At 49.2% G+C, this 20598-nt stretch overlaps 1 protein-coding gene across 1 annotated transcript; it reads left to right on the top strand.

Moving 5' to 3' along the window:
• The first annotated feature begins 1068 nt into the window (after positions 1-1068).
• On the top strand, positions 1069-7323 carry LOC135913724 (uncharacterized). The gene is made up of 7 exons (XM_065446333.2): positions 1069-1224; positions 2231-2346; positions 2825-2991; positions 3350-3445; positions 3502-3609; positions 4374-4568; positions 5007-7323. The coding sequence occupies exons 2-7, from the start codon at positions 2231-2233 to the stop codon at positions 5948-5950; spliced, it is 1626 nt and encodes a 541-aa protein (XP_065302405.1). The 5' UTR covers positions 1069-1224; the 3' UTR covers positions 5951-7323.
• The last annotated feature ends 13275 nt before the right edge of the window (positions 7324-20598 follow it).

Genomic DNA, 20598 nt, shown 5'->3' with positions numbered 1-20598 from the left:
TACACCTATCATTCTTCTTTCCATAGCTCGTTGCGTCGTCCTCAATTTGAGTAGAATCCTTTTCGTAAGCCTCCAGTCTCGGAAAACGAATGGGACGGTCACGCGTCGTGCGTCTCCCCGAAGAACGGGCAGCCTTCGACGAGCGGCTGCGGGAACTCGCCCGTGAAAGACCCCGCCGTCGGCGCGCCGATCTACCCGTCAAGGGCTAAATTTATACCGACGTAAGGTGAGCATGCGCACACGTTACGTCACGTTGGCGAGAACAACAGCGTCCATAGTTCGGCCGATGGCCAACGTAACCGGACGCTGCCAACGCTCCCGGCGTCGAGGGACGCTCGCCTGTGCACCGATGCACATGTAGCTGTAGATCTGGCTGACCTCCCTGTGTTTCCTGCCCTTTTGTCGCTCTCTCTACCTCTCTTTGTGAGTCATTGAATTCTTTTAGGACACTGTGAAAAGCGGCATATAACGCTTTGAGTGGTCGTATTCGCACTAACGGCATTGTAGTAAGATTTTTTTTAAGGGCGCCGATACAAAATGCAAGGTGGCCACGGCAACCTCAAATTTGCACAACAATCTAACTGATTCTACGTAGATAATGAAGAAGGATTACACGAGTTTCAGAAATGTAGCGTATATCCACCAATACGAAATTGTAAAACTATTTCCTAAAATACATAATGTTATAAAACTGTCCGTATGTGGGACAAAAATACTACTCCCAAGTCCGTGACGTGATATTCCCTTAACGGTGCAGGCATAGAGAAAGAAATTCAACAAGAGGGGACACTCTTCAAAAACTGGCAACAGGAAACACGTCACGCCTGGTTTCAACAACAACCGTTAGTTGACGCGAGCATCAGACAAAAAGAATGTGAAATAAACTTCCAGACAACTTTTTATTTTTTTTATTCCCTCGCACTAAAAGTGAAAAAGTTTTGCGTGTAAATAAACTTATACTTTGCAACTTTTTGTTGCGTTGCCTAGCAACAAGCTAGCGGCACGCCAGACACGCGTGCATACGTCATGCGCGGCATATGATGCGCGGCGTCAGATAAGCTGCAGGAGTGAGCGAGGACGGTTGTACGTGCGAAGCTCGCGTGCTCGGCGACCCGTCTGTTTTGGATTTAGCCCATTTCATTGGGTTCCCGGCCTTCTCTGTGCTTTTCTTGCGTATCGTCTGCATTTCGACACGGCACCACTGCACTATTGGACGACGGAAAGGTGAGAAATTCTGTTTGACAGTGTGCTGCGCAGTTTACTCACATTTAGGCTTAGTTCGAGTGGCGCAGTTAGCGAAAAACAGCACCGCCGTCCTGGCGCAGTTAAATTGAGTTAATAGACAGTTTTAGTACTGCGTCATGACGATACGTACGCAGCACGCAAGGGCTTTGCGGAACGTAGGAGCGCGTGTCGCGTTGGGGCTTTTAGTACTGCGAAATGCCTACGTACGTAAGAGGGCGAGCGTTAGACGCCGGGCGCGTCGGAGCGCATTGGCCGTGTCCACCAGTACGTCGAACCGTCGGCCAAACTAGACGCTGTTGATCTGACTAACGTGATGTAACGTGTGGGGGCGTTCCCGCTTCGTCGAACTATATTTAGGCCTTTAAGAGACTCTACTTTTAATGCGGATGAAATGCACGAATCACATAGAGAAAAATAAAGAGCAAACACTTGCTTTCTGGGGCTGGCACGGTCATTTCCGATGAACTGCGCCAAGAGTAGGTCGAGCCTTTCGCGCAAACAGCGCACGCTGAAGACTTTCGTAAAAGCAAAATTCATATTTTCGGTTGCCGGTTGCCGGTTTCGGATGCACGGTTGCCGCGCCCGGCTTATTGACGCAGTAAGCGAAAACCAGCTCGGCCGTGTGACGCATTTGCCGTGTACTACGTCGTAGCGCCTAAGACAGGCAAGTTTTCGCGCATTCTGTGGCCCCCAACGTTATTGTAACGAACGTCGTTATATTTGGGGGTAGTTTAGAAGCACGGTTGCCGCGCCCGGCTTATTGACGCAGTTGCGAGTGTACTGAATCTTAATGCGAGAAGTTCGTTATTTCTCAGGCCCCAATATTGTAATTTATTTTTTGATACTTAAATGCTTAAGTACCAGAACTTGCTTAAAGCTAATTGCCCTTGAGCGTAATTTTGGCGGTTCACCACTTTCGCACGTATTGCCTTCCCGAGCTGTTTATGTAAGTGTTATATATGTTGTAATTTACGTTTTTCAACAGATGGCCTCCTGCAAAGCCTCGTACGGCAGCTACTGTTGTGTAGCGTGGTGCACAAACAACGGAAGAACGCGAAAGAAGCCCGGAACCCACTTTTTTCGAATCCCACGGGACCACAGGTTTGCTGCGTTAAGCTCTGTTTCTCCTGATTTAAACGAAGATATCTAGCGTTTTTGAAGTACTTTCGCCCGGTTATAACCCGCGTTGCGCCGGTGAGAGGCATAACGGATCAGTTTGGGAGTCTTAAAAGTGGTGTGCATTTTATTGTTGCAGCAAATGCATTTTATTTTTTTGTGGTACGAGCAGTATAACCATTATACTCTTGCACGTCACATGTTGTGCCTCTTTGTCGGCATTTTTTGTGGTTATGTAAAATTTGCAATATGAAATATTGTATCGTTCCAAGCTAGACATGGTGCACCCTACATCTGTTCGGTAATTGCAAAAGCAGTGTACACTTGTTTTTTTTTCAGAATAATGTATGGATTCTTAAATGCCTGATGCATCATGCGTGTACGCACTCGTGTTGGGCTGTCATGAAATATTGAATGATTACTGATTGAGTGATACAACACACTTTTTCTAAAACGTGCGCAGGTCGACGGCATGGGTGACATACACCCGAAGGACTGACCTTATGGAAAAGCCAGTCAATCTACTGTACACATCATACAAGATTTGCAGTGACCATTTTACTGCGCAAGACTTCATGGACCCAGGGCACACACGGCTCACTAAAATGGCCGTGCCAACAGTTAACCCAGGTGCGCAATGGAACAGTTGCAGCACTAGCACTATCTTAATGCACCTTTGCCGTGGTTAACGTATGTGACAATGTCTTCATAAAATAGTTAGCAATAGCAGTTTTTGTAGCTATAATTGCAGCATAAACCAGCATCACGTGGACATTTATTTCTATTTAAATATTTTATATTCTGCTCGTGCGGCACCTGCCAAAGCTTTTGTATTTAATTAACCTGAAAACAATGCACCAGAGGACTATCCGGTAGAAGCTTTATGCATCAGCATGTAGTGTGAAGGCCCTGCCGTGCTAGGTGCTAGCAGTTCCTAGTGTTTGCTAATGGCAACCTCACTAACATGCAAATTTTTAAACCCATGCAGGTTACGTCCATCCTGTAACTGGGGGTCAAGCTGGCGAATGTGTCGTGCAGGAGGACAAGAAAAGATTCATCGTGACGGCGAGCTGTGTTGCCGAAGGTGAGTTTGGCGTCAAGCTTTACTTGACAAATTGGCAATGACGAGTCATTTTCCAGGAAACCTACCAGGCTACGTTGCTCCCGTGAGCGAGCTAGATCCTGCAGACTCCCAAATGGACATCTCTGGCAGCAGTTCGACTGGAGCTGAGTTTTGTGCTGTTCATGGTAACTATCACATCAAGTGTCACTCTCAACCTCTGTGTAGACACTACAGTGCACGGCACCCTTGCGTAAAGCGCGGGAATGTCGTTCCCACGCTCTACACAAGGCGACACGTGCGGTAACCGGAAGGTCAAGGTGCAATCTATACGCAATGCTATACCTAATTAGATGTGCTGATAACTTTATGGTAGCCTCGAAAAGGCCAATATATTTTAGGGCGATTCTTGATACGACATAATTTTTTATTGATATATAGTTTCGTATTAATGTATCTGTATGTTAAGGCTTCATGTGTTTGAAAGGAGCGGCTGCACAATTTCTAGCACTACTCCTCGTATCACCAATTGACGTAGCTTTATAGCATGAATTTGTGCAGGACCATGACCTTTGTAAATGCATATGGCGATTTCTGTTTAACGAATTGTATAACCACATGGCCTACAATCTATAAAATTATGCAATGTATTCTTCGTTTGAAGACCATGATGGTAACTGTTAATGCTTTGGGTTTGGTTATCTTGTGGAACAATTTAGAAAATACTTGCCAACAAGTGAGCTACCATTGCTGTGTACTGTCGCATATATAGGCAGTGGGAGTGAAGTACCGCAAAATTGTGCTGGACATGTTCTTGTTAGTGTTGTAGCCCGTGGAATGCACGTGACACATAAGATTTTCGGTAGTACGCTTGCACTGCAGTATATTACCTGTAGGATATTCAAGTTGTCTGCCAGCGGGGCAAATTATCTTGTTCTTTGTGTTTGTGCAGATGATGCGTCCGAGGTCTCCCCAAGTTGCAGCAGCTTTCTTGCGTCCGAGGTCTCCCCAAGTACCAGCAGCTTTCTTGCCTCTGAGGTCTCCCCAAGTGCCAGCAGCTTCCTTGCGTCTGAGGTCTCCCCAAGCATGTCCCCAAGTGCCAGCAGCTTTCTTGATTCAGCCTCAAGCTCAGTAGGAGGCTTCCCTGGTAAGTGTTCTTGTAATGCTAGTAAATAGATTTGTAGACTACCCAGCTAGAGGAATGTGCACCAGGCCGACCTATTTGTATTGCATATCATGAAACTTTTCTGTCTGTCTCAGTAAGATAGTGGCTGTTATTTGGCTCATTGTGTTAATGCAAAGTTTGAGGAACAGTCAAACCAATCATTTGATATTCTTGCTGTGTAGTCAAGTATTATCACGAGTTAATACGTACGGCTTTGACAAAGAAATTTTGATCTAGTTCTGATTTTGGTCATAGTGCCTCTATTTAGGAATACTGTTTGTGAATTAAAACAATTGCTTAAATGTCTGTTTCTGCTTTAGTCTCTTATGCACTCTTGCAAATGAGGCAACCAATAAATTAGGATTGTATCAAGGACTAGTACCCATAACTTAATACATGCATACTGTTTGTCTGTTACAGTTGCTTGCAACAGTGCAGCAAAGGGCTCTCCATCGAAGAAATTTAGGAGGACCATCCGACGACTGCAGTCTAAGGTAGCAAGCTGCCAGCGGACTATCTCACGGTTGCGGAAGAACCAGCGCAAGCTACCACCGTCCATTTCAAAGGCACTAGGCATTATCCAACCGCATGTGACAGAGGAGGTTTATAAACTGCTGTGTACACACATGCGGTTGCAGCAGAGGGGCAAAGGCAAGCGCTTCCCTGTTTGGCTTAAGAAATTTGCATTACATTTAAACTTTCGGGGACCACGAGCATACCGTTTTTTGGCACCAATTTTCTCTCTACCTACACAACGGTCACTGAGACGTTGGTTGAGCAACATTAGAATGTCACCAGGTGTAATTCCTGGAATAATACAGTGTGTTTCAGCTAGCACTCGGGATTGGAATGCGCGCGATCGAGTGTGCACCCTGATCTTTGACGAAATAATCTTAAAAAAGAACTTGTCTTATGATGCGGGTCAGGATGTTGTCCATGGATTTGTAGATGATGGCATGGAACGGTCATCGACTATTGCTGACAGGGCACTGGTTGTGCTTCTCGCTGGTGTTTCCAAGAGGTGGGTGCAACCAGTCGCATTTACAGTAGGACACACACTGACATCAGCAAGCATTATGGCTAAATTACTCAACTCAATTATTATGCAACTGAAAGCCGTCCAAATTATTGTGAAAGCAGTAGTTTGTGATCAAGGTACATCTAATGTAAGCCTAGCTCAGCAGTTGGGCATTACTGTTGAAAAACCGTTTTTTGAGGTTCTGGGTGAGCGAGTCTATTTCATTTTTGATGTGCCTCATTTGGTCAAAACCACACGTAACAATGTCCAAGCTCATAAGCTACTAATTGGGAACGAGGTTGTCGATTGGTCGTACATTGAACACCTCTACAAATCGACGCATTAACTGCGGTTGCGATTGGCTCCGAAGCTGACAGAGCGGCACATCTACCAGAAACCTTTTTCCAACATGAAAGTTAGCCGAGCGGCACAAGTACTTAGTTCATCCGTTAGCATCGCAATTATGGCATTGGTTTATGTGAATGAACTCCCAGCATCAGCCATAGCTACAGCAAATTTCTGTGAGCGTATAGATAAAATCTTTGATGCCCTGAACAGTTCAAGCCCCCATAAAAATGCACAAAAGTGTCGATACGGAATTAAAAAGGGTGACAATGAATTAATTCAATTTCTTCAAGAACAGCTTCTGTGGTTCCCATCATGGAAATTTTCTGCAAAGCGTCAGCCACGAACAGTCATTGGATGGCAGATCACTATTCAGGCAATTCTCTATCTTTGGGAAGACCTCTCAAGAAATTATGAATTTATTTACTTGCTAACTCGTCGGCTGCAGCAGGACCCCCTTGAAAATATGTTTGGGCACATCAGGCAGAAACAAGGGTGCAACACTAACCCCAATGTAGCACAATTTATTTCTGGTTTGAAACATATTTGCATTCAAAAAGCTTTTAAACTCTCCGAGAAAGCAAATGTAGAAGATGATGAAACTGAACTCCTTAAGGAAGTGTCGCCGTTCTCCCTGAACAGTTCTTCTCTGGTTGACACTGTGGAATGGGTTAAGCCAGACGACTTTCCATGTCTTGAGGACATTTCAGAACTGGCAGCCCACATTGACTCTCATATAATCGATGAATCCGCAGCATATTACGTCGCTGGCTTCCTGGTGAAATTATTTGTTACAAGGACTGTGAAAGATTGCACTTGTCGCCATTTGTTACTGGGTGAAGAAAACGCACTGAGTGGAGCGCGCCAATATTTCACAATGTTAAAAGCATATCACGTACCAAGCAAACTTTTTGGCAATCTCACTGTGCCATTACAAAGGGTATTTACTTTTGTTCAGGAATTGGAGACCCACTTCCTTGCCATGATCGAGGCTACAGCGCATCTTGCATCTGTCTGTGATGTTTTGTTTCAGTACCTGTCTCGCGTTGGGGACATGGAATTTTGTTCCGTTGAGTGTCGGCAGAGGTTTGTCAAAATGTATTGCCGGATCCGTTTGTGTTGGCATATCCGATTTGTCAACCGTAATTTAGATAAAATTCGCTTTCAGTCATCTGTTTCCGGCGTGCAGCTTGAAAAATTCAAAGGTTGAAAAATGCAAATTTCAAGGAATTAGGACTTCCGTTAAACCAGTGAACACAATTTTTCTAACATAACATTGCTGTTTCAGGACTGCTACTGCTTGCTTGTTCACACTGGATCGCAATTCGGAAGGGTCAGTCGTACAACAGTGACGTGTGGTGGTGGTGTGGTAGAGGGGGGCGGTGGGGGTGGTGGCGGTGGTGGGGTGGGGTGGGGTGGCTGTGGTGGGTGGTGGCTGCCTCCGGAGGTGCAACAGCAACAGCACTTCCGGAGGAGGGGGGAGGGGGGCAACATGGACCTTCCGAATGCTATTAATTGCGACCAAGTCATCCGCAGCAGGTTTTGAAACATTTTTCACAGTCGCCGAGTTCCTAAGGGGGAGGAGGTAAAAGCATACGAAGTGATTTCTGGAAGGTTACTCAGCCTGGGTCCGGCTTAGATTAGTGTGCGTTATTTTTTGCTCACGTAACAGCTGACGCGAAAGGGGGTGGGTAAGGATGTAAAGTGATGTAAATGCAAATCACTCTGGGTGGCCTCGAGAAGGCTTGCTCCTGCTTGTTAACAATCGGATACTTAACGCCAAAAGTATACGGGTTTTTTCTTGGGGGGGAGGGGGGGTGGAGCTTGCGGAACGAGGGATTGGGGGGGAGGGGGTGTGGATTTTAAGTGCAAATCACAGTGGACGGTCTTGGGAAGGCTTGCGCGTGCTTGTTACCAATTGGATACTCAATGCCAAAAGTATACATGGGTTTTCGTCTTGGGGGGAGGGGCGGAGCTTGCAGAATGAGGGATTGGGGGGGGGAGGGGGCTGGGATTTTGGAGTGCAAATCACTCTGGGTGGCCTCGAGAAGGCTTGCTCTTGCTTGTTAACAATCGGATACTTCAGGCCAAAAGTATACGGTTTTTTTTTCTGGGGGGGGGGGCGGGAGCTTGCGGAATGAGGGATTGGGGGGTAGGGGCATGCGGATGTAAAGTGCGATGTCATCAAATGGACGTCGCGAGTTATTGGTTCAAACGAGGGACCAGTAGCGGTCATGAAACATCAAATGTGTCTAGACAAAAATAGCCTTGTGCAGGAAGTGGCACAAGTACACATATATGCCCACTCGTGAAATTTTTTTTTTCTTAAACATAGAACATGTTTTGTGTTAAGTTGCTTCCTCGGCTTCCTTTTAAGCTGGCAGATGCAATTTTTTTCTGACCAGGATGTGTTCATTCCAAAATGGTGTTATTCGCGAATGTGTTAAGCTTCACATTTTTTGATAAAATGAAATGACATTAATTTGTTTACCCTGTGCGCTGTATTGCACTCATTTCCTGACTTTATGCCGGCATGTATCAGCTTTCTTATAGTGCGCCAAACATGGGCTATGTTTACTGTGTACTGTATCAATGTTTTTGTATATTGAAGTGAAATAAATATTCAATTGAAATGTTCTGTAGCATCTGTTTTGTGGAATAGCAGTTGCCCAACGCTGATGGACAGCTGCCTTTCCGTATCTTATATTTTGCATGCTGCTTCCCACGTTAAGCCGCGCGCGCATAAAAGAAAACGCGCGCGCGTAGAAAAAAAAAAAAAACGCGCGCGCCTGAACCCTGATCAGGAAAGCATAGGAACGGCCGATCAGCGGAGCCGGCGCGGCGTGTACCAACTGGTGTTCAAAACGCGCGCGCCCAAAACCGAAACCGGAAGGAGTCGACAACGACCGCTTGGTGCGCTACAGTCAATTCGGCCGCTGGGCTCTATGGGAGTGTCCGCTCTTGTTGAAATTTCTTTTCTCTATGGTGCAGGTGTGTAGATGAACCAAAGCACTTTCTTTTGCAAGAGTAAATGCAATATCCACGGCACAATAGAATTCTTAAGTGATAGCTGATGTTAGCACCCACAAAGGCACAGTGCATGACATATTGCACTACCATCATAGTGAACCCAGCTGTTCCTGTAGTAAACGATTCATATCTCGCAAACCTTTCTCCCTTTTAGCAAAACAAGAGGAAATTAATAAAACATTTCGTCTCCTGCATTTATCCTTAAAGCAAATCTTGATAGGTCCACGAAAGTATTAAAAATAAGCGGGCGATAACAGCCGCAATAATCTGTCAGACGCAGTCCCTGCGGCTGGCTCGATAAATTGGTTGAGACTTGAGCTGGATCGAGGATAATTGCAACCGCTTACACATTTGTCGGGCTGCAGCGGTAACTGTTATGCGATGCTGTTTGCTCATAAATGTGTGTCGCCGATTTGAATGCACATTATACGGCCTAAGAACGACGCACCGGGACGATGCTTCGGCCACCCGACATTACCGTTACGTGTACTACAGTGCGCTGTGCCGAAGCAGAATGATGTTGGACGCAGAGGAAGACGAAGTGACGCCGGCGTATAGTTTCCTCCATGGACGCAGCCACTAAACTCGCACTTCATGTGCTGATTGACTGCATCTCTGAGTGCAGCACAGACGTCAGTCTCGTGGTGGCGCACGTTCTCCTGGCAAAAAAAAATCGGCAAATCGAAGAAAATCTATATACACCGAAGTTATCCGGATGGGATCTATATATAACCCGCCGTGGTTGCTGAGTGGCTATGGTGTTGGGCTGCTGAGCATGGAGGTCGCGGGATCGTAGCACGGCCACGGTGGCCGTATTTCGATGGGGGCGAAATACGAAAACACCCGTGTACTTAGATTTAGGTGCACGTTAAAGAACCCCAGGTGGTCGCCTCCTCCTCCTCGCGCGATCTAGACAAGGCCAACGCTGCGTCGCTATTGGCCTAACAGCATCACGTGGGCCCTCGCACCGTGCTTCAGCGCCATTTTTGCCCGAGAAGCGCCTGCGCGAGGAGCGCATGTTGCCGCCGTTGCTACACTCGATCGGTGTAGGCGGCGCCACGGTCGAGGAGGATGCGCGAAAGAGAGAAGAAACGAGAAGGAGTCAAGGCGGAGGAGGAGAGTGTTGGTACTTTACCAAGTTTAAGGGGTTCTAATCTGCGCATGCGGGTCGTTGGCGCCTGGTCAAGAGGGCGACGGGGCCGCAACTCGGAGAGCTGCGATGAAACGGGAGAGAGGGCACCCAAAGAGATGCCCTCACGTTGCGCATGCGCTGTGCCGCCTGGCAACCATGTGGACGCTCACATTTGCGCCTCCAGGGGGAGGTCCGGCGCCCCGAGCAAATGGCGCAGAGAGGTGTGCTGCTACTTCAGCTCCAAAACACCAAATAAAACACCACGAACACATTTCGTTATCCGTTATTTATTACACATATGTGTTACATTTAGAAGACATTGCATTGTCTATGAAATACCTGAACAAAGCATTCTGTGCCACTTTGCACTCACATTTATGATAAACATCGCCTACTCTAGGCGCGGGGAAACATATAAAAAGCGACGTAAGCGAATTTGCTTTCAATGGTGCAATCGCCACGATATCCCATGTCACGCTTTGGCAAGCAGCAGCTTCTTCACAATAATAGTGCACGCACAAGATTACAGATGCGCGAAACCGTAAAAATTCTGACGTCTAAAAAATTACTCCAGCAAGTAGAAGAGCGGGAAAGCGAAGCTATCACTCCAGGGACAGGTCACTGCTGCTGATAGCACTGGTCAGGTGACGGGCGCTTATTACGCCGGCTGGCATATACGTCATTCGCTGCACCCGAACGGGACCGCAAAAACTGACAGAAAGCCCCGAATACCAGCCCGCACAGCAACACCGGCCCGCACAGCATTGACCCGTCGCCACTGATCTCGCCATGGCTACGCAGTTGCCAGTTTCGCCAGCCGCAGCTCCCATTGGGAAGTACACGGACGCCGCCCGCGAACTTGTGCCGAAGTGCACGCGAAGTAGCACGGATCGGGTCTGCCGACTCTTGGGTTGCCTCACAGCCTGCAACGAAGCCCTGTGGTGCGTGGGACTCCAGATTCGAGAAGACGCGGGAGACGAACTCGGAGACCTAAGCGTCGTCGTCGTTCGACGATGTCCTCGCGGATTCCTGTGGTTCAGCTCGGAGGACGTTCCCGGGCTCACCGCGCTGGCGCTTCTACGCCTTCTGTTCGCCGAGCATCGATGCATCGTCGCCGTGCAAGTGAACGACGCGGTGGCGAAAAGCGGTGCCGTGCTTGAGCAACTCGCGTTGGTGCCGACTCTGAGAAGGCTGACGATCGTCTTGGATCCGAATGAGAGCTCATACGATACCGGACCTCTAGTCCACGTGGTGCAGTCGGTAGTCGTTACTGAGCGAGTAGAGCTCGAATTCATTAGCGGCTTCTACTGTACGGATGCCGAGACACCATTGCCCGTCCTGCTGCTCGAACAAGACGAAGCGAGACTGACGGCCCTCGACGTGACAGGCCTGGCAATAGACATCGGTGTGGCCGAGAGGCTAGTCGACGCACTGCTGGAAAACGGCAGCGTTAGTGAGCTCGCCGTGGGGTCCCACGTCTTCGCACCAGGCGCCCAAGCCACGTCTTCGGAGCGCTTCGCCAGGCTTCTTGCCGAAAAGAAGACAACGCTGAGGAAGCTGACGCTGGACGGGTCTGACTTGAAGAAGGGGAGCAACAGCTGGGACATACTGGAAACTTTAGTTCGAGCCATCTGCGAAGTGACGGCGCTGGAGGAGCTGGCCGTGAACTGGCTCTGCAAAGTGCGAGACTGGGCGACTATTGCCGAAGTTGTCGCCTCGAGCAGAAGCCTGCGTGACCTGAGCGTGCGGTGCTGGCGTTGCTGCGACGGATGGGTGTCCCACCAACCCGATTTCCGGCCCATCGAGTACGAGACAATCGGGCCATGGCTGGCAGCCTTGAGAGCAAACCACACCTTGCGGAGGCTGACCATCGACCTGTCGTTGTACACCAACGAACAGTGCTGCTCGTTCGTACGCGCCATCGCGGCCAACGTGTCCATACAAACCGCAACTGTGCTGAACATCCCCGGCGGCGGTTTGCGAGACATCTACTCGACAATTCGGCAATGCCGCGTTGGACACAGACTGGTCGTCGAAGACCATCACGTCGCACCTGCAGACGTGAAGGCACTCCAGTCGTTCCCGGAAGCGCAAGTCGTCACACTCAGTTCTTTGCACTCCCTCGACGCGGCGGCCCTCTGCGAAGCCTTGGGCGAGCTCGCGGCGTGCGACCACGTCACTTCGCTTCGCCTGCGGTTCGACCGTTACGACGCGGACCTCTGCAACGCTGCCGCCGACTACGTGGCGTCCAACTCGACTGTGAAGGACGTCGAGCTGTTCCTCAACGACTTCTACGAGGAACTCGACGAGGACCAGATGACGTGCCTGTCTCGCCTGATCGAAGCCCTGGCGTCCAAGCGCAACCTGGCCAAGATGAAACTGTACTTGGCGAACTGGCGGGCCGACTGGTTCCCGCGCGTCGCCCATTGCGCCCTGAACAGCAAGACTCTGCACGAGCTGTCCCTCGAGGCGCTCGACTGGCGATCCTGCGAAGCGTTCCTGGGCTGCCTCCTGCCCGGACTGCCCACGAATCACACGCTCCTTCGCGTGGCTCTGCCCGCCTGCTCGGACCTTCACGACCGGATGAGCACCGTGCACGACGTCACACGTCGCAACTGCGGCATCGTCCAGCGAGCGGCCAGGTTCGTGCTGGGCGACGGCGACCCCTGCTGCGAGAACTCGCTGGCACTCGTGTCCCAGCACCCCAAGCTCGTCGAGATCGTCGGACAGAAGGTGGGCGTCACCGAGGCGGAAGCGGCGGCCAAAATCAGAGACGCCCTGCAGCGGCGCAACTTGCGTACGCGGTCGACGAGTTCGTGAGGCTGGACAGCGTAATTATTCGGGGGCAAGGTCGAGTGCCGCGTGCCCGGGACGGAAGCACATCGTTGAAGCCTACCGGACGGCGAGGTCGTGGCTGCAGACATAGGATAGCATAGACGAATGTAGTGGATATATTGTGGTGCATTGACACGCGCTAGGATAGCACAGCCGAATGTAGCGGATATATTGCGGTGCATTGACACGCGCTTACCAGAAAACACCGTAAAGGTACCAGGACATAAAAAAAAGAGTTATTTGAGCGATCGTTCCATCGGGTAGCACTTTTATTCTCGCAGTCTATAGAGCTTATCGCCCGGATGTCGGCGAATGGAAATGGAAGAATGCCATCCTCCGGTCGGTGCGTATGTTTCCAAGTTTCGAGTATAGATTGGAGGATCTTGCTTTTACGTGTCATGTGCAAAAAAAAAAAGAAAGGGAAGCCTCTTCTTTACAAACACAACAGCAGCGCGCTAGATACAATCGACAAAGAAAACGACGGTACACACTGGTTTTTTAAAAGTGGGAGTATATCGCAAAATGGAGCGTGATTTACATATCTGTATATTACGAACAACAAATAAAGGGTAAGTCGATGTCGGTGCATCAGGTCTTTTGCTCTCCGTGCGCCTAATTGCACATCGATCCTTTCTCGCGAAACTCCTGGCAGTTGCCAAAGTATTCGGAAAGTTTGGTCGTCAGGAATGGAAAATAACAATTATGACAGACGCTCTTTTGGTCTTTAGTATATCGCCCCGATTCTATTAGCGGTCGGCTCTGCGTATCTTTTCGACACTTGCACCGAACAGTTTGTACTGAACCTGCTTCATGCCAGTCCATGGACACTCCAGAATGATAAAAAAAAAAAATCCGTCCTCTAGCTCTGTTTCCCAATCTCATTGTCATCACTCGGTGTTCCGGTTTTAAGAATTCTCTCCAATTTTTTTTCGTTCATTAGAGGAGCTACATTTACCACCCATTTTTTTAAACGGCAAAGGCTGTATGTGACTAACCTTCCGTAGTTTTTTTGTCGGCGTCCGGAAAACAGAAATCACTGCGGGTCGATCCTGGCGATAGAGCAGAAAGGTTCCAAGCTCAGTGGCACGTACTCCTGTAGCCTCGGGGATCTGTGACGCGCCCATGAACAACCCTTGTCCCACGTGGTACTCACGTGTCGAAACGTCAGTGCATACGTATGAAGTTAGAACAATAAGAAAACGAAAAATTAAAAATACAAAGAAAAATTGAGGAAAAAAAAAGGACAACCATTCCACTGTGCGAAGATGGAATGGCAGCTAAAGCTGACGACAGTCAAAGCTCTCGCACTAAATGCAAAGGGCTTTCGCTGCCATTCCACTTTCACAGAGTGGAATGGTTGTCATTCTACTACCCTCATTCTCTAACACCAATTTTCGCAAGGACCGACAGTTTTCGCTATTCTTTTTTTTCCACAAACATTAGACGACTGGAATAAACTAACTGAAGCATACCCCCAGTGCCCGTGAGCTGTATATCATTCGTGTAAATAGTCCTCTGATTTCGTGTATTAGTAATAGTTGTATTGTAATCGAGTTTAAATTTTTCTTGATCGTCTACCTTATGACCAAACGATTTGTGTGAAAAACGTGTTACACGCTTGTTTCATCCATTCTTCTTTGTATATAACTTCTTGTCCACAGTATTGTAAAAACAAATAAATAAATAAATAAAATATTTTGCTTTTCGTTTGAGAACTTTGACTGTTGTCAGCTTTTGATGCCATTCCATCTTCACAGAATGGAATGGTTGTCCTTTTTTTTCAAGGACGAATATGAATCCCCATCCCTGATTTCTTCTGATGATTCCGATACCTATCCCCGTCAAAAAAAAAAAACAGCAAATTCCTTTCCCGACTGCGAGGCGACGTTATAACGTCAGCTCTGTAAAGTTCTACATCTAAAATTTTACCTAAACAGATCTTGTTTCACACACTTGACCTCTGTTCTTTCTGCATCAAACCTGAAACTATTGCTATCTTCTTTATCTCTCAAAATAATACAAAAAGAAATTCCGGCGTCTCATGTGCGAAATCCACACGATTATGGGGCACACAACTTTCTTCGGAATTTCGAAGCGTCCATCTGTCGGAAAGGCCTAATAATTAACCGCCTGCAATAGACAAAGAGCTCGTCCATCCCTATATTTTTTCCCTTCGATTGAAAGGATCTCGAGGCGTGAAATTTCCGCGCAGCATTCGTACAGCGTCAACACAGGTCGCACCGCAAACCGCACTCCAAACAACTGGTCGAGAAATTACAGCCACTAAGTCTGCGGAGACTTGCAGTGTGCTCGGCCTGATGGCCAAGAGCGGTGCCCCATAGCTGCCGTGTCTTGAATGCCTGTGCAGTGCTTAGCGATCTTTCGGTGAAACTTATTATCAAGCAATTCTTAGACAATCGCGGCAAATTTCCGCCGTCGCCGTGATGTCCCGCATAAAGTCAAAGTGCAATAAGAATGAGCGCACGGCACGCCGTATTGTTGCTACGGGTGCGAGGGTAAGCTTTCGAGGGTGGGCGGAGTTATGCGTGCCGTCTTCCTGCGCGCCTAGCGTTGGAGGTCACGTGATCAAGCGCGCACACGCTCATCTAACAGAGGCAGAGAGCCAACAGCGCATGCACGTCTCCTCCTCAAGCTCGGTCACAGCTGAGCCAAAATAACACTTCCTAGACAGCACAAGGCCGGTGCGCTTCGATTCGTGACGTCATGCTACATCGCCTCTGACTGCCAGAGGATCTAATGGGGACGCTCGCGAGCAGGCCGAGGTGATTTCGACGTCACCGCTTTCGTCACGCCGGGCTTCGCAATCGTAATAGCGGAGCACGCTATGTTGATCCGGTTGTGCAAGACGCAGATTCAGTCATCTTAAGATTGCTAATTGTCCCTGGAGTGTAATAATATGTGCAATGCTTTGAGACGTACGCTTTGCTTTTTGATTGAATTGGGTGAACAATGTTCGTAGACCGGGCACGTGTCAAGAAATGCGCTTACCTCTTCAAACTGGAAGGGGGGGGGGGGCTGCGTGTACCGGTGATCCATAAGCTGAAGAAGCATCTTCGTCTCGTAGTGATGTACGCTCGACTCTCACACGTCCCCTGGTGTTACTTTCCGCGCACGGTTCTCGTGTCTCCTTTGATACGGCTTCTCCGCGTAGCGAAGCACCGCCGCCAGGGGGCGGTGGCGTTGAAGATTAGTGTGGAGAGATGGCACGAGTGCTGCTCCGCTAGCGCCACCTAACGGTGGGGTTATTCGGGTGCAAAAGGGATAAACCTGTTCCTCTTTGGCTAATGGTCGGCCAGCTGTGTGGACGTTCCGCGCGGTCGCCGGCTGTTTGCGGGACCGTCCTGAGAAAGGCTTAGGAGTGGGACACCGGAATGGACGAACACGATCGTTCAAACGCGCCACCGCTCACGTGCCTTGTTTTGCTTCTTCACCTGTCTGCAATCGTCATTCCACCACGGAACGCATCGTTTACATGAACGATCATTTGTTCGAGAATCATATTTTTCTGCTGCACCGATAATAAAAGCTGTAAAATACTGTGCTGCGTCGTCTATAGTGAAATAAGTGACAAAATCTAGAGTTAAGTAAGTAGATGAATTAAATTGCTCTTAATCAGCCGTTTCTAGTTTCCATCGAGGCGTTTGTGGTGAACGGTCATATTGCTCTGCTAGCTTGAGTAATGTAAGAAAATGGCCACTCCCTAGTGAATATTCTATTACAACCCAATTCAGATAAAGAAATAATGAAGCGGAGTGAATTGCCAGATAATAGATGAATACGAGTTATCCATGAAGTTAAAATATGTAGGTTCTTTCTTATTAAAAAGGCATGCACCAGAGCTTACAAGGAAATTTTCTATGAGTCGCCCTCGAGTGTCGCACCGGGCGTCTCCCCACAGACTGCTGTGGGCATTCGAATTACTTGCGATCATGTATGGTTTAGGAAGCTGATCCACTCCGTTTTTTTACCTATTGATTAGGTGGAATGTACAACGAGCAGACTGTAACTAACTTGTTAAAATGATTGCTTGTGCGGCGACTGCCTCAAGACGCGTCTGAAGTTCAAGTAAGCGACATGCTACACTCTTAATTATCAACTACGATGGCTACACCACCGGACGAGGCATCAGCATCGTCACGATCTTTCCAAAAACTGTATTGTCGGAGAAAGTTTGTCTCTGTGGGCTTCAAGTGCGTCGCTTGAACACACAGCACTTTCGGATTGTAGCTATATGCAGGAGTTCTCTGATATCTTCAAGGCTATGGAGAAGTCCTCTAACGTTCCATTGTAGTGTCTGTGTTTGCATTATGAGAGAAGTGTTATTGCTAGGTGTTGTATACACAAGATTTAGGTCACGGGGCCTTCTACAGGTGCCACGACATGGAATTTGTCTTTTCTGGAGCGGTCCACAGAATCGCGTCGCTCCTTGGGCGCTGAATGCGCCGTCACGAGAGGTCTTACGTCCATCGCTTCCTGCGAGGCGCTGGACACGCGCTCTTTCATGCGCTGTGTTTGACGAGAGGGCTTCGTCTCAATGGACGATGCCCTCGAAGCCTCCAGCCCGGAGGTCGATGACCCCTTCTGGGACGGCAGAGCAGCGCTGGCTGCAGCCGCCCAGGGGACCAATGGCGTCATTGGAGAGTTTTAGCCTGTCCGCTATTCCGGCAAACGGGATCGGTTTTGGCGGATTGCCGGATTTGCGGGGGCGTAAATGTGAGCGGCCACAGCAGTTCAGCCGCCTAGTGGCGTAGAGTTCAACCAGACAAACACAGAGCTAAAACTGCAGTAACCCACTATGTCCTGCTTCACTGCTGGTGCAAATTTTTCGCAGCGGCGTAATTGTGAACACGATTACGTCGCCCTTAGAAAATTTACACCAGCAGCTAAGCAGAATATACTAATTAGCTTTGTGTTCGTGTGGTTGAGATTTGCGCCACCAGCTGGCGCCACCAATCTGGCCGCTCACGTTTACGCCCCCGCTAAACCGGCAAACCGCCCGCGCTTGCCGGAATACCGGACGCACTAAAATTCTCTACTACCGGCACACTCGTTGCGGCCCGGACAGGCGCCGGGGGCCGTTGTGGCGCTGCCCCCCTGACGCGCCACTTCGGCAAAGCAGACTTTAGGAAGGTAGGACACCGCCTGTGTGCTTCCTTGAATGAGATATTTTCTTTTACTTTCATTGTGAGAATTTTTTTTCCATGATGGGCACGACCGTGAGTACGCAGCGTCTTCCACGTCACAGTTCACACAGTGGAGAGAGTTTTACACGATTCAGCGGATTGCTCGTGAGCACTGCATTTTGCGCAAGTTTGGCGGCCGTGGCATGTTCTGTGAGTTGCGGCCAAATCGCTGGACTTTAAAACATCTCAGAGGGTTTGGAACATATGGTCTGACCGGGTCTTCGAAACACATCCTGTCTCAATACTCTCATGGAGCACACTTGAACGAAAGAAAAGAATTCGATGTTTTGTTTTAATCTCTTTTCCATCGCGCCTTAGCATAATTCTCTTAACATTGATTACGTTTTGATCGCTCCATCCGTCTAATAGATCAACGTCCGTAAGCGCCATCACATCATAATCACAAACTACGCCACGGGTGGTGCTCATCGTGTGGTTCGGAGTCACTGTCACTGGGACATCTCCAAATGATACAGGCTTATGCAGCTTCTCGCGTTGCTTCTTGTCGCGGAGTTCCAAAAGGAGATTGCCGCTAGCCATCTTTGATGCTTTATAGCCTGGTCCAAGCGCCTGAGTAAGGGATTTCGAAACGACAAAAGTTGAGATTGTTCGTGCTTGTTTTTCTTGTTTTTCATTGTGGATGACATGCGATCGCGGGAAGGTTTCTTTTTGGCGTCCGAAAAATTCAAAGATTTCTTCGGTGCGCCCCCTCTTCAGGGAGCGATCAGGTAGTGGAGGGAAGGAACTAGCCATGAGTGAGAGGGTATTTTTCGGAAACAGCGCCAGCCACCCACCATGGAGCCATACAGGGGGACGGTGAAGGGCCTGTAGAAACAGGGCCTACAAACGCCAGCTGCACGCTACCACTGTAACCAATTATGATATAACCTAGGTTGGCTACCCACACAAGGTTAACCCTTGCTGCCAGGAAGATCGGAAGTAATAAAGGAATGAGTAGGAGACAGGAAAGATGTAAAGGCTAGAGAGAAAGACAAAAATTGGATTCCTATGAGGATAGGAAATGGCAACCACCCATTTCCCCCGGTTGGGTCAGTCCGGGCGTGCCGTCTACGTGAAGCCGAGGCCAAACAGGTGTGTTGCCTCCACCGAGGGGCCGTAAAGGTCCGAACACCCGGCATGGGCTCAACCCGCAGGATCCCCTTTTCCCCGGACACGGCTAAGCCGCCCACGGTTAGACGCGGGAGGGGCCAACCCTCACGTGCTCTGGTACCATGGTGCTGCAAATCACCAAACGCCCGCTGAAAAGCCGAAGTAATCGGACACGATTGAAGCTGCAATGCAGGCGCGCATGCGCATTGACGTCAATCATGTTTCTGCGCCTGGCAGCTTTAAAAACGCTCAAGATACGTCGTGTGCACAGAGCAGGCGTTCTAGCGTAGATACGGCATACCGGCAGCACATATATCGCAGATTACGAAGAGCTGTCGAGAAGAATGCCACGTCTGTTATCATATTAGCGGCTAGCCTCGTGACCCGCCTCCTAAATTTGGCCGCACAACAAAGGTTCGCACGCATTAGTGCACTATGCGAGGTTCACTATATCGCGTTCCGCACGGACGTGTCAAGGGTCGGCAAATATAAAAAGGCACAATTTCAAGCAGCTGCAATACCTTTACTAAAGAAGAAGGTACGCTCAGCGAGAGGAAACGCTGGATTTCCATATGGCGAGGACTTCGGCAGTTCTCCCGTTATCCTTGCTTTCATTGAAGTGTGAGAACGTTGAAGCCGAGATAGTTATATTTTCCTGCACGCGGGGCCAGACACGCTTCTGTCACCTACAGCGACACCTGAGAGCCTTCAACAAGGTACTGTGGAACGTGGGCCTCCAGCTCACAGAAGATGCACGGAGCCAGCTCGGGGACGTCAGCGTCGCGACGGTGTCGGGCGTTTGCAAGGTGTTCCCGTATTGCACAACATGCGAAACCAACCAGGAAGCAGCCGTCGCCCTCTTGCGCTGCCTGTTCAGAGCGCACCGATGCATCGTCTCGGCAGAGTTGAACTACGCCGTGGCGAACGCCGGCATGCTCGCCGAAGCCATGCAGTCTTCGTCGAGTTTGGAAAGCCTCACCGTGTTCGGTATGGCGCGCGATCAGCCAGAATTATTCCCCGAGTTCGCCGCCCAAGCCCGCTCCCTGGAATGCAGGGCCGTATTCCAGTTTCCGCAAGGCCACGTGCACTACTCGGACAGCATGAAGATTCCCGGCTGCTTACTGGAACAACGCGATGCCCGACTCACGTCGCTAGACGTAGCGGAGCTGCACATGAGCCCGTTCACGTCAAAGAAGCTCGTCGAAGCTCTCATTACGAACCACACCATCACGAACGTCGCCGTCGGAGAGTGCGTCTTCGCTTCCGGTCCGTTGTACGGGTCGTCGCCGTCGTTCGAAGATTATCTGTTGAAACAAAACGCAACGCTCAGGAAGCTCA

This window comes from Dermacentor albipictus, chromosome 8, assembly GCF_038994185.2.
Source record: "Dermacentor albipictus isolate Rhodes 1998 colony chromosome 8, USDA_Dalb.pri_finalv2, whole genome shotgun sequence".
In the NCBI taxonomy this organism is placed as follows: domain Eukaryota; kingdom Metazoa; phylum Arthropoda; class Arachnida; order Ixodida; family Ixodidae; genus Dermacentor; species Dermacentor albipictus.
Note: the sequence above shows the minus strand (reverse complement) of the source record. Positions and strands in the feature narration are given on the sequence as shown.